This window comes from Lissotriton vulgaris, chromosome 2_1 (genome assembly GCF_964263255.1).
Source record: "Lissotriton vulgaris chromosome 2_1, aLisVul1.2, whole genome shotgun sequence".
Taxonomy (NCBI): Eukaryota; Metazoa; Chordata; class Amphibia; order Caudata; family Salamandridae; genus Lissotriton; species Lissotriton vulgaris.
The window spans coordinates 1,804,301,451-1,804,314,147 of record NC_141687.1 but is presented as its reverse complement, the minus strand read 5'-3'; the positions used below and the strand labels follow the sequence as shown (position 1 = coordinate 1,804,314,147).

The 12,697-nt window shown below is 43.4% G+C and overlaps 1 protein-coding gene across 2 annotated transcripts in view; it reads left to right on the top strand.

Moving 5' to 3' along the window:
* The window catches only part of OSBPL5 (oxysterol binding protein like 5), an 841,363-nt gene that overhangs the window by 763,901 nt on the left and 64,765 nt on the right, over positions 1-12,697 (top strand). For both annotated transcript variants that reach the window (XM_086957869.1, XM_086957868.1), the window contains exon 18: positions 10,016-10,201. In XM_086957869.1, the coding sequence (XP_086813995.1) occupies positions 10,016-10,201 (186 nt within the window). The remainder of the gene's footprint in view (positions 1-10,015; positions 10,202-12,697) is intronic.

Sequence of the window (12,697 nt, the reverse complement as noted above, 5' to 3'; positions counted from 1 at the left end):
GCTTGCCATGTACTCTCGACCTTGTATACACGGTTTTTAACTGCTAACAGGGAATTCTCGACTAGCTTTGATACAAAAAGATGCGGGTACGATTCGCTACTTGGTTTAAGACCACTATTAATAATAAAACATTTCTCGAATCTTGAATAAAAGTCACTAGTATCTTCGTCGGGTTTCTGTTTACATGCTGAGATTGCATCCCAGTCTTCTTTTCTAGTTGCTAGTAATCTTGGCAGAACCTGTACTATTAAACCTGGTAATGCTTTAGTTTTGTCCCCGAGGCCTACCCCTGGGACACGCTTGCTCTCTTCGTCTTCTATTTCTGCCCATACAATCTTTTTGTCTCCCACCTCCCATTCCTTTTCCTTGAGTTTCTCGTATATGCCCGTAGGCAGCAGTACCTTTAACATTTTCATGATATCTTCATATGTGTAATCCCCCATTAGTAACATGTCTTTAAGCTCTCTGTGGAAACCTGCAGGGTCTTTATCATGGCTCGGTACTAGTTTCTTCATTTCTAACAGTTCTAACTTAGTCAGTGGCGTGTGTACATACACGCGTTTCAAGAGATGATCCTCACCCATAACTGGGTGTACTTCTCGTAAGGGGTTCTGACTTTCAATGCCACTCAGGCATTCCATACGATACATTTTTCTTTCTGGGGGTGGAGCGGGAACATATTCAGAGCTTACAAAAGTGTCATATCTATGTCGTTGTTCTAGAATTAATTGTATTAACTTGGTACTTAGACCTCTCCATCTATCCATGAGTAGTGCTTCTAGAGTTTCGTGTAAGGGACCTGGATCGGAATGTTTATTTCTGTATTTCGTGAGGAGGTGCTGCATCATGTATACACCTGCTAATTTCTGCTCGTCTGGGGAGAGGTTCAGGAATGTCTGTGCTACGGTGTCATCATTATACATATCCGGATTTTCAGCCCATAATATAGCTGACCGGGCTAATTCCTGTTCATCCATTGAATTTAGTATGTGGTACCCCACTCGGTCTCGGAGTCTTTTATCAGTCTCCTGGAACTGGTGTTCAGAAGAATTCGGGTTGGTTAAGGCAGAGAGAAAAACTTTCTTGCTTTCCGGACGGATACCTTTCCTAAGGTAAGTTCCCTTACCTACATACGCTATAGTATCTGTAGTCTTTTCTGATTCTTCGAGTTCTTCCTCCTCCTCGGAGGAGGCCCTTTCTTTCTCTTTTTCGTGCATTTCTATCACTGCTTTTCTTATTTTCTTGTACATACTGGCTATGCAAGCCCCCTTATCATGTTTTCCTTCAGATATATTTTGACCCCACTTGTTTAGTGCATCTAACTCGCTCTGATCTGTCCCAGGCCTATCTCTTTCTCTTATTAGGCAATTTATAAAAAAACGTAGTATCTGTGCTTGAATGTCAACTTTCTGATGCTCCATGGCATCCTTAACACTGTCAGGGTTTTTACCAGTCTGAATGAACTGATATATTCTATCTAGGCGTTCCTTCATCCCTGCAAATAACAGCAGGAAATCAGTAGCAGATCTTAACCGTAGTGAGGCCATCATCATTCTGTCGTTCTTGCCGGGTACTGGATCATATCTGCAAACTGAAAGTTTTTCTTTGAGTATGTCAAGACGGGGTGACTTGAACGTGAGAGGACTCTGCATATCCCTAAGGTTTACTCTGTGTGTCAATGGTGGGGTGTGAAAACCCCCCGTCGCACCTCCTGAAGCGGAAGCTTGGGCATTATCTCTCTGAGGAGTCTGTATCTGAACTTGAATTTGTCCTTTGGTAGCGTCAGGTAGACGTGGTTTTGGTAGATCTATTTTAACTGCGGGAAGTGGTGGAGGTGGAGGAATCTGTTGTGGTACTGGCGGAATATGATCTTGGGGCGGGTTACCACCCCCATCCCTGTCGTTTGGCAGGGCGCGGACAGGCAGATTGGTGTAAGCGGGTGCTACATCCTCTAGATAGGAATTCAGGAATATGTCTTTAGTGGTCCTGTGATTTACTTTAGTTGGTACTAATGGTGGCGGTAGATTTTTCGGTATTTCTGAAATGGCCTCAGGCGAACCCTCGGCCGCGAGATACATACCGTTTACGAGGTTATTTCGTGCACGGTCTACTTGCTCTGTTTTTACTCGGATCCCTTCAGTAACTAATTCGTTTTCTTGGGCTTTATCTGATTCTCTAAGTCTGTCTTCTCTACGTAGTGCCTTTTCAGCACGCTTATGTGATTCCTTACGCCAAAACTCTATGGCGTCCTTTTGAGATGGTCTGGCTTTCTTTTTCCATAGTGCTTCCTCTACCTTCATGATGCACCCAGCATCCCATGTTCCAGTAACTGGCCATCTGTGTCTCTCGTCTAGATGTTTTGTATAATCGGCCCATAAATCTAGATACAATATGGCATCTAAGCCATGCTTGTGGTACATGAAGTTTCCTGGAGTGTCCCTAGGGGTAATAGGAATTTCTTCCTCCAGTATCCCTTTCCTAGTTCCTATCTGCTTTAACTTGTTGAAAAACGGCATCTTGTTTCGACTTAGTACTGAAAACTCGATTTTACCTACTTAATACTGAATACAGCTATTTATACAAGAACGCACAATAATGCACATTAAAAACAGTCACACTCATACCACGACATTAATCACATGAAAAACATTTAAAACATATATCACTACCCCTTTATACTGATGTACTGCTAAACAGCACAGATACACTGTCTAAAAACAGTGCAGACCTTGAAATAACGGAAGTACTGCTAAACAGCACAGATACACTGTCTAAAAACAGTGCAGACCGGACTTGTGTACCCAAACCCGTCTTGATACGTCCCAGCAATGGTACTCACCGGGAAGCACGGAAATCGGAAGGCCTCGGAAAACTCGACTGGACTGGACTCGGCTCGACTTCGGAAAACTTCGGAAAACTTCGGGAAACTTCGGAAAACTTCGGAAAACTGGTGGGCCTCTTGACACCTCGGACCTTGCTTCTTTCGGCTAGGCTCTGGTCGGGATCCTCCGCACTCCTCACCGCCTCGTCTGGGTACTGATCGCAGTCTTCGTCACCTCCGTGGGCCAGAGGGAGATGCAGGAAATCCTGCCAGTACGCGTAGTTCCTTCTAACTGATGGCAGGGGACAGAGCTTGCAACGCACCAACCGGCGCGTGAGGTGGGGGAGGGGTCCCTATTCGGGCGCCAAAATGTCGTAAATATTTAACTTACTATCATAATTTCTATGCAGGTAAGTACTTAATCAATAATAACTCAATCGGAAAGAAAGAGGCAGAGTCCGTGGTGTTAGAGTTCTTAGGGGTTTTATTCCTTAAAAAGGAATGGTCATGACTTGGCTATCATGTTCCCGCAACCACACAGGGTTCAGGAAGGGATAGAAGAGTGCGCACCACACTTTATTGACAGTACATAGCTTATATACTTAATTCATTGTCATGAAAAACGTATGGTAGGCGTAACAGCTGAGAGAAGACAAGATAACAGCATCCACGTGTTAGCAATACGTAATCAGAAGGCGTGAACTAGGCGTGTGTGCTAGAAACGTCACCAGGTAGGTGTCACAGAAGGGGTGGCACTAACAGAAATGTTGCAATGTCAGCAGAAATCGGAAGCTTGGATGCGCGCGCAGCTGCATGACGTGTGATTGACATGAAACTGGAGGGTGCAGGAAACTTGACATTTACACTGACGGAAAGAGACAGAAGTCTGGCATGTCAGATCAACTTGTACTTCTATCATATCTGATATCTGATGTTTGGGAACCATACTATCTGGAGGGAAAGGTCTCTGGGGCAGAAGCTATTCTATACTGACTGTGAGTGCGTGTGTAGGCGCCTGAGTGTCTGCATGAGAAGCGTGGGGGCATGGGCCTTCCATGGGAGCATGGTAACAGAGGCTATGAATTACTTGCACGGAAACAGGTTGGCCCTTTGCTCTGCAGATGAGGGGGATGTTTACTGAAGCTAGTAGGCAGGAATGTATTTTCGAGGAGCGGAACAGATAACTCGAAGGTTATAGTCAGTCTTGGCAGGCAGCAGGCTGAGCTGAGCACGGTGGGCCGTGCTGGAAGTAAGTCAGAGTTCGCGGGTACAGAGGCAGCCTGGGCTGAGGTTTTCAGAGTCAGAAGCCAGAAAAATGGCTCAATGGCAGAAATTCAGGGCCTACTTTGCCAGAGCTGAAAAACGTGTAAGGTACACTACAAAAAGACGTTGGCATAGCATATTTAGGAACGGACTATTCAACCCATTCAGGGTGGGTCTGAAAGAGGACATGTTGACGTTGGACGCAAATGTATTTGCGTCTTCGTAGCTGGCACAGGAGGGAAGTTACATGCACTTTAAGCTGGTACATGGAGTCGGTGGGGTACACGCTAGGGAACACAATCTTGACCATAAAATTTATATTTCCTCACCACGCAAGCCATATATCGCTGGACTCGTGTCTAGTTATCAGAAATGTTTGGGTTTGGTAGTTTCCCAAGATGGCGGCGAGCCCGGGCACAAAAACCCAGGTGGCCCTCTTTGCAAAACCAGGCTGTTTTGTGATAGGTCATTTCGATGTCTCCTCAATCAGTATTGGGCCCTTGCCTGTCGCGGGTACTTGACCCACCCACGCAAGTGAGGTATCATTTTTAACAGGAGACCTGGGGGAACGCTGGGGGTGATGGATCCACATAGATTCCAGAACTTTCCCACACAGAAATTTGAGAAAAAAAAGTGATTTTTTCAGATACATTTGAGGTTTGCAGTGGATTCTAGGTAGGAAAATGTTAGGGTACCCATGCAAGCCATACCTTGGTGGACTCCCCCGGGTGTCTAGTTTTCAGAAATGTGGGAGTTTGATAGGTTTCCTCAGACGGCCACCGAGCCTGCGGCCAAAAACTCATGGGATCCCCCTTGCAAAACCAAGTTGTTTTGTGATAGGTAATTTTAATGTTGCCTCAATAGGTTTTGGGCCCTTGCCTGTCGTAGGTACTTGACCTACTGACGCAAATAAGGTATCATTTTTATCGGGAGACATGGGGGAACTCTCGGTGTGAGGAAATTTGTGGATCCACGTAGATTCCAGAACATTCCCACACAGAAATTTGAGAAAAAAGTGATTTTTTTTTCAGCTAAATTTGAGGTTTTCAGTGGATTCTGGGTAGGAAAAGCTAGGGGACCCACGCAAGCCATACTTTTCTGGAGTCCCCTGGGTGTCTAGTTTTCAGAAAAGTGGGGGTTTGGTGGGTTTCCTTAGACAGCCGCCGAGCCCCGGGCCAAAAACTCATGGGACCCCCTTGCAAAACCAGGTTGTTTTGTGATAGGTAATTTTGATGTTGCCTCAATAGATTTTGGGCTCTTGCCTGTCATGGGTCTTTGACCCACCCAGGCAAGTGAGGTATCATTTTTTTCGGAAGACTTTGGGAAACAAGGGGTTAGTGGAAATTTGTGGATCCACGCAGAGTCCAGAAGTTTTCACCACAGAAATGTGAGCAACATTTATTTTTAAACATTTTTTTAGGTTTACAAGGGATTCTGGGAAACAAAACCTGGTGAGAGGCAGTCCAGTCACCCCATCCTGGATTTCCCTGGGTTTCTAGTTTTATAAAATGTATAGGTTTGCTAGGTTTCCCTAGGTGCCAGCAGAGCTAGGGTTCAAAAACTACAGCTAGGCACTTTGCCAAAAAAGGGTCATTTTTCACTGTGAAATTGTGGTGTGTCCACATTACGTTTTGCGCCGTTTCCTGTCACGGGCACTAGGCCTGCCCATACAAGTGAGGTACTATTTTTCTCTGAAGACTTTGGGGAACGCGCGGTGGGTGGAAATTTTTGGATCCACACAGATTCCAGAACTTTCCACCACAGAAATGTAAGGAAAATGTGGATTTAAAAAAAATAAAATTGGTTTGCAAGGGATTCTGGGTAACAGAACCTGGTCAGAGGCAGATAAGTCACCCTATCATGGATTCCCCTGGGTGTCTACTTTTCAAAAATGTATAGGTTTTCTAGATTTCCCTAGGTGCCGGCAGAGCTAGGATTAAAAAACTACAGCTAGGCACTTTGCCAAAAAAGGGTCATTTTTCACTGTGAAATTGTGGTGTGTCCACATTACGTTTTGCGCCGTTTCCTGTCACGGGCACTAGGCCTGCCCACACAAGTGAGGTACTATTTTTCTCTGAAGACTTTGGGGAACGCGCGGTGGGTGGAAATTTTTGGATCCACACAGATTCCAGAACTTTCCACCACAGAAATGTAAGGAAAATGTGGATTTAAAAAAAATAAAATTGGTTTGCAAGGGATTCTGGGTAACAGAACCTGGTCAGAGGCAGATAAGTCACCCTATCATGGATTCCCCTGGGTGTCTACTTTTCAAAAATGTATAGGTTTTCTAGATTTCCCTAGGTGCCGGCAGAGCTAGGATTAAAAAACGACAGCTAGGCACTTTGCCAAAAAAGGGTCATTTTTCACTGTGCAATTGTGGTGTGTCCACATTACGTTTTGCGCCGTTTCCTGTCGCGGGCACTAGGCCTACCCACACAAGTGAGGTACTATTTTTCTCTGAAGACTTTGGGGAACGCGCGGTGGGTGGAAATTTTTGGATCCACACAGATTCCAGAACTTTCCACCACAGAAATGTAAGGAAAATGTGGATTTTTAAAATATAAAATTGGTTTGCAAGGGATTCTGGGTAACAGAACCTGGTCAGAGGCAGATAAGTCACCCTATCATGGATTCCCCTGGGTGTCTACTTTTCAAAAATGTATAGGTTTTCTAGATTTCCCTAGGTGCCGGCAGAGCTAGGATTAAAAAACTACAGCTAGGCACTTTGCCAAAAAAGGGTAATTTTTCACTGTGAAATTGTGGTGTGTCCACATTACGTTTTGCGCCGTTTCCTGTCACGGGCACTAGGCCTGCCCACACAAGTGAGGTACTATTTTTCTCTGAAGACTTTGGGGAACGCGCGGTGGGTGGAAATTTTTGGATCCACACAGATTCCAGAACTTTCCACCACAGAAATGTAAGGAAAATGTGGATTTAAAAAAAATAAAATTGGTTTGCAAGGGATTCTGGGTAACAGAACCTGGTCAGAGGCAGATAAGTCACCCTATCATGGATTCCCCTGGGTGTCTACTTTTCAAAAATGTATAGGTTTTCTAGATTTCCCTAGGTGCCGGCAGAGCTAGGATTAAAAAACTACAGCTAGGCACTTTGCCAAAAAAGGGTAATTTTTCACTGTGAAATTGTGGTGTGTCCACATTACGTTTTGCGCCGTTTCCTGTCACGGGCACTAGGCCTGCCCACACAAGTGAGGTACTATTTTTCTCTGAAGACTTTGGGGAACGCGCGGTGGGTGGAAATTTTTGGATCCACACAGATTCCAGAACTTTCCACCACAGAAATGTAAGGAAAATGTGGATTTAAAAAAAATAAAATTGGTTTGCAAGGGATTCTGGGTAACAGAACCTGGTCAGAGGCAGATAAGTCACCCTATCATGGATTCCCCTGGGTGTCTACTTTTCAAAAATGTATAGGTTTTCTAGATTTCCCTAGGTGCCGGCAGAGCTAGGATTAAAAAACTACAGCTAGGCACTTTGCCAAAAAAGGGTCATTTTTCACTGTGCAATTGTGGTGTGTCCACATTACGTTTTGCGCCGTTTCCTGTCGCGGGCACTAGGCCTACCCACACAAGTGAGGTACTATTTTTCTCTGAAGACTTTGGGGAACGCGCGGTGGGTGGAAATTTTTGGATCCACACAGATTCCAGAACTTTCCACCACAGAAATGTAAGGAAAATGTGGATTTTTAAAATATAAAATTGGTTTGCAAGGGATTCTGGGTAACAGAACCTGGTCAGAGGCAGATAAGTCACCCTATCATGGATTCCCCTGGGTGTCTACTTTTCAAAAATGTATAGGTTTTCTAGATTTCCCTAGGTGCCGGCAGAACTAGGGTTAAAAAACTACAGCTAGGCACTTTGCCAAAAAAGGGTCATTTTTCACTGTGCAATTGTGGTGTGTCCACATTACGTTTTGCGCCGTTTCCTGTCGCGGGCACTAGGCCTACCCACACAAGTGAGGTACTATTTTTCTCTGAAGACTTAGGGGAACGCGCGGTGGGTGGAAATTTTTGGATCCACACAGATTCAAGAACTTTCCACCACAGAAATGTGAGGAAAATGTGGGTTTTTAAAAAAAAAATTGGTTTGCAAGGGATTCTGAGTAACAGAACCTGGTCAGAGGCAGATATGTCACCCTATCCTGGATTCCCCTGGGTGTCTACTTTTAAAAAATGTATAGGTTTTCTAGATTTCCCTAGGTGCCGGTAGAGCTAGGGTTAAAAAACTACAGCTAGGCACTTTGCCAAAAAAGGGTCATTTTTCACTGTGTAATTGTGGTGTGTCCACGTTGCGTTGTGCGCCATTTCCTGTCACGGGCATTAGGCCTCCCACCACAGAAATGTGAGGAAAATGTGTTTTTTTAAAATTTTTTTAGGTTTGCAAGGGATTCTGGGTAACAGAACCTGGTAAGAGGCAGACAAGTAACCCCATCATGGATTCCACTGGGTGTCTAGTTTTTAGAAATGTATAGGTTTGTTTGGTTTTCTGAAAAAATGTGTGTCATTCCCTAAAAGCTGGGAAAATTGTGATTTCAGCCCCACAACCCCTTTTTTGATACCATTTGTAGGGAAAAGCCCAGACTCTTTCATTTGCAGCACTTTTTTCCATTTTTCCTCCAAAAACCAACATTTTGATGTATTTTAGCTAATTTCTGGGTCCCCTCCAGGCCTAGCAGCGAAGTGGTTGTATTGCATTAGGAATATCTAAAAATAAGAAAATACATGAGGGTAAAATCGACATATGAATAAGAGCAGCCCGGCCTAATATTGAAATGGGAAATTTAATTTTGCAAACAGCCCCTTTATCTTATTCATTAGAGGGACATAGTTTAAAACATACAGGTCATTGACATTTTCAGAAACATATATACCAAGATACCTCTTGGGTCTAGCATAAACAGTGGGCCGAATTCAGTTAACAGTGTTACAGAGCAGAATCTCTTTCTTTGATTTATTTATTTTATACCCTCCTATTTGCTGATGATAGTCCTGAAAAATATCAAATATTTGTTTTTGAATGTCTAAGCTGGGTTTTAAAAACGAAGCAATATCATAATAATAATAATAATAATCCACATTTGTAAAGCGCGAACAATCACCTGTAAGGGTCTCTAGGCGCTTGGGGCCATCGGGAAAATTAAGCAAGCTATTGCCCAGAGTGACATGGTGCCGGGCTAATCTGCCGCTCGGGATCGAACCGGGATCCCCAGATTCCAGCGTCAGTCGCCCTGGCCGCGGCGCCACACCTCTCATCAGCGTACCACTTAAAATTAGACATTCCTAGTTTTGGAGATGTCGAACCACTAATTGAGCGGATGGCTGTAGCCACATGCTCAATAAAATAGGCAAAAAAGTGACGCAGAGCCGCTCTGTACATTACATAAGAAAAACAAATCTTTCAATGCAATGTACCTGTAGTTTCATTGCCAAGAACTCATCATATTCAGTCAAAGTTTCTTTTACCTTTACCAGAGTGGGTGATGTGAGTAATATGAAGGAAGTAATAATGATGCACAATCATTCACAGTAGCAAGAATTGCTTCTGGATTCTTCAATGTTTTAATGTATTCCAAAGGAAATATAAATGAATTCATGTGTTATAATTCCTTTAATGTTTTACAAGTATGTGTTTGCCTAATTTGTGATAACAGAAATTCACCTCATAGGTTTACGTTCTTATCGTCCTGGGTTTTCATAGCACCATAGTGCTAGTACACTGCTTGAAAGGGCTGTTTAGTGTCATTTCTTCGTTAGGTTTGGGGAGGGTTTGCTCTACTTTTTTGGGGAATTGATGTCTTTTCCAGATAAAATCGTGATAATACATGTGTAATTGCTACTCTTTTCCTAATAGCCAGTAGAGGTTTTTATTAGTTGCCAGGGTTCAGCAAATGATTTGTTTTTGTCGTGCTTTTCTAGGCTCTGGCAGCACGTGACAAGTGCTATAAATGAAGAGGACCAACACAAAGCGACAGAGGAGAAATTTGTGTTAGAAGAGGCTCAGAGAACAGCAACGCGGGAGCGGAAAGAAAAGGGCATAGACTGGAAACCACTGCTGTTCACATATGATGTGGCTATGAATGAGTGGCGGTACAAGTATGAAGAGTAAGTGACCCGCGCGTTCTCTTGGCGCTATGCCATGGCATGAATGAAGTGATAATGAACTACACACGTCACCTTGCAAAATGTAAACTGCCTGATTATGAGTCCTGCCCTTTCTGCATACATACATTCCTGTGAGAATAAGAAAACCTTGCCAACCCTATGATTTACAAAAGGAAATTCACGTCAGAGAGATTTAATATATAAAAAGAGCAATTGCAAGGGTTGCTTAAATTTACTGATAACCCTTACACACTAAAATTATCAGAAGTTGTGCCACGTGAAATACATTGCACCTGACAAGCATAGCATGACAGGCATGATCAGCCTTTAGGTTCACTTGATGCTATAAGGTAACAGTTTATGGATATCCAGCTTAATGGTGCTAATTTTATCAACCTCAGAAGGCTGTAAGACTGAGGTTAAAGACTGAGGTTAGCAACCAAGATTCAAACTTGTGACTTAATAGTGCTTAATTTGTAAGGGGCCCAAAGTTTTGTTCAGAAGACCACAGCCAACACTCTTGAATCCCAGTGTGCCAAATACCAAGGCTGCCTAGACTTGTGTCCACGTCCTGCCTCTTTAATCCACCTTCCGAAACTCCTTGTCCCTTTATCTCACTCTTGCAGATTGCTGCTTACTCCCTTTGTCACAGTTTTACCACCTTTCTCTTCCTCCTTATTGCTCTGGGTAATAGTTTGATGTTGTTTTCTGAGAATTTCCCACACTACGGCAACGTCCGTGCCAGTGCGCAGATTCATTTTTCCCAGTCCCTGTCCTGAAGAGAACCTACAGCACCCTGGTTCGAAACGCGTCGACACCCCACCCTGTGGCAACTTCAAAGGGTGCTGCTAGGACACAATTAATTCCACTTTATTGGACCCCTAGCTGTGCAACCCCATTTAAATATCTGACCACAGGTTTTGGTAGACAGGCAGGCTCTCATTTCCACCTTCATCCCGCCTGTCCCCTGGGTTCATAGTTCTAAGGACTGCCTTTCCTTCTTGTTGTTTGCATCAGTATTGCACTATTCAAACCTGCAATTGAATTGAACCACTTTATGTTTTATTGTCTTGGTGTGTTATTATTTGTTTTGTTTGACTCGAGAGTTGTAAATAGTGTACATTTGTAAATTTGTATTTTTGTAGATACCGTGTATATGAACCTACTGTCTTGATGGTCTTTTGTTTGTGCCGGTGTATTTTGAAACCTTAAGAATCTGAAAAAAAGAAAAATAAATGTGTTCTGGAATATAAATACAGTGGTCACGTAGTACATATAGACTGCGTGCCTGTAAGATATTGTGTTAAATTGTCCTGTCCAGCCACCCAAACTTTAGATAGGTAGCAGATAGAGATATGTGGTTTACACTCAAACAAATAGTTCTTTAGAATACTCTTTAAAGGTGAAGTTGTCACTTTTAGAGAGTTGGCATCTTTTTGTGCCTTCTTGCTAATGTCCTGTGAATGGCATTTCCGTTCGGGTTTGTGTGTTTCTTCCAGATAGTAACACAAAGAGTGCTCAGTTGACAGCATGGGCAATTCTGGTAGCATGACTGGAGAGGGGCTATACACAGCCCCACTCATACTTCAAACTGCTTTGTCTCCTGTACACACTAAGGCACCAGATGTCATGCCTGCCCTTCTTTTTGTCACCCTAGATAATTTGGAGCCTGGACTGGGGAAGGGCAAGAACTTTCCTGACCTAGTTGTGGGGCTAGGACAGGGAGTCTCTGTACCAGGTATAAATATTGGACCACCAGAGCGACTTCCAGAACACTCCTGGACCTGTGGAGGTTACAGAAGAAAGACTGCCCTGTTGCCAGTGGACCGCCCTGCTGCTTGAAGGACTATGTTGCTGTCTAAGAAGGAAGATTTGACCTGTTTGCTCTTATCCTAGGCTACCCCGAGTGACTCTAATTATCAGTTGGTTCACCTCCTGTTTGAACTACAGGGACACAACAAACTTCAGAGACATCTCTGAAAAAAAGCCCAGATGACCTGCTGCAACTGGACATTCAACTGGACCTGTCTGAACCCTGCTGCTGGCCTCTGCTGGAGTGAATCTTAATACCCAAGAGACACCCCATCAGGTCCTGGAACCTTGTCTGGCATCAGTAAGCTATCCGCCTTAATGAAAAAAAAATTTTTTAAATGAAGTGTGGGATCCTCCTGAAATCAAACAAGCCCATTTGTACCAACATGAACAACCGCAAAGGTGCACCACAAAGTTCTGCAAACAACAATATTGTAAATATAATCAATCGCGAAAGATGATGTTTTCTTGTCTTTCAAAGTTCTTTATTTTCAAAATTAGCACCATACTGCTGACGCGTTTCGTCTCATTGGGACTTCTTCAGGGCTGTTAATATAAACATATATACAATAGGATTTTATTAAAAAATGTCTCAGAAGACAATTTACATTACATACATATACTGAATACTTAAACAAAACAGGTGTACTACTTAGACATCTTTAAAAATAGGCCTACATATAA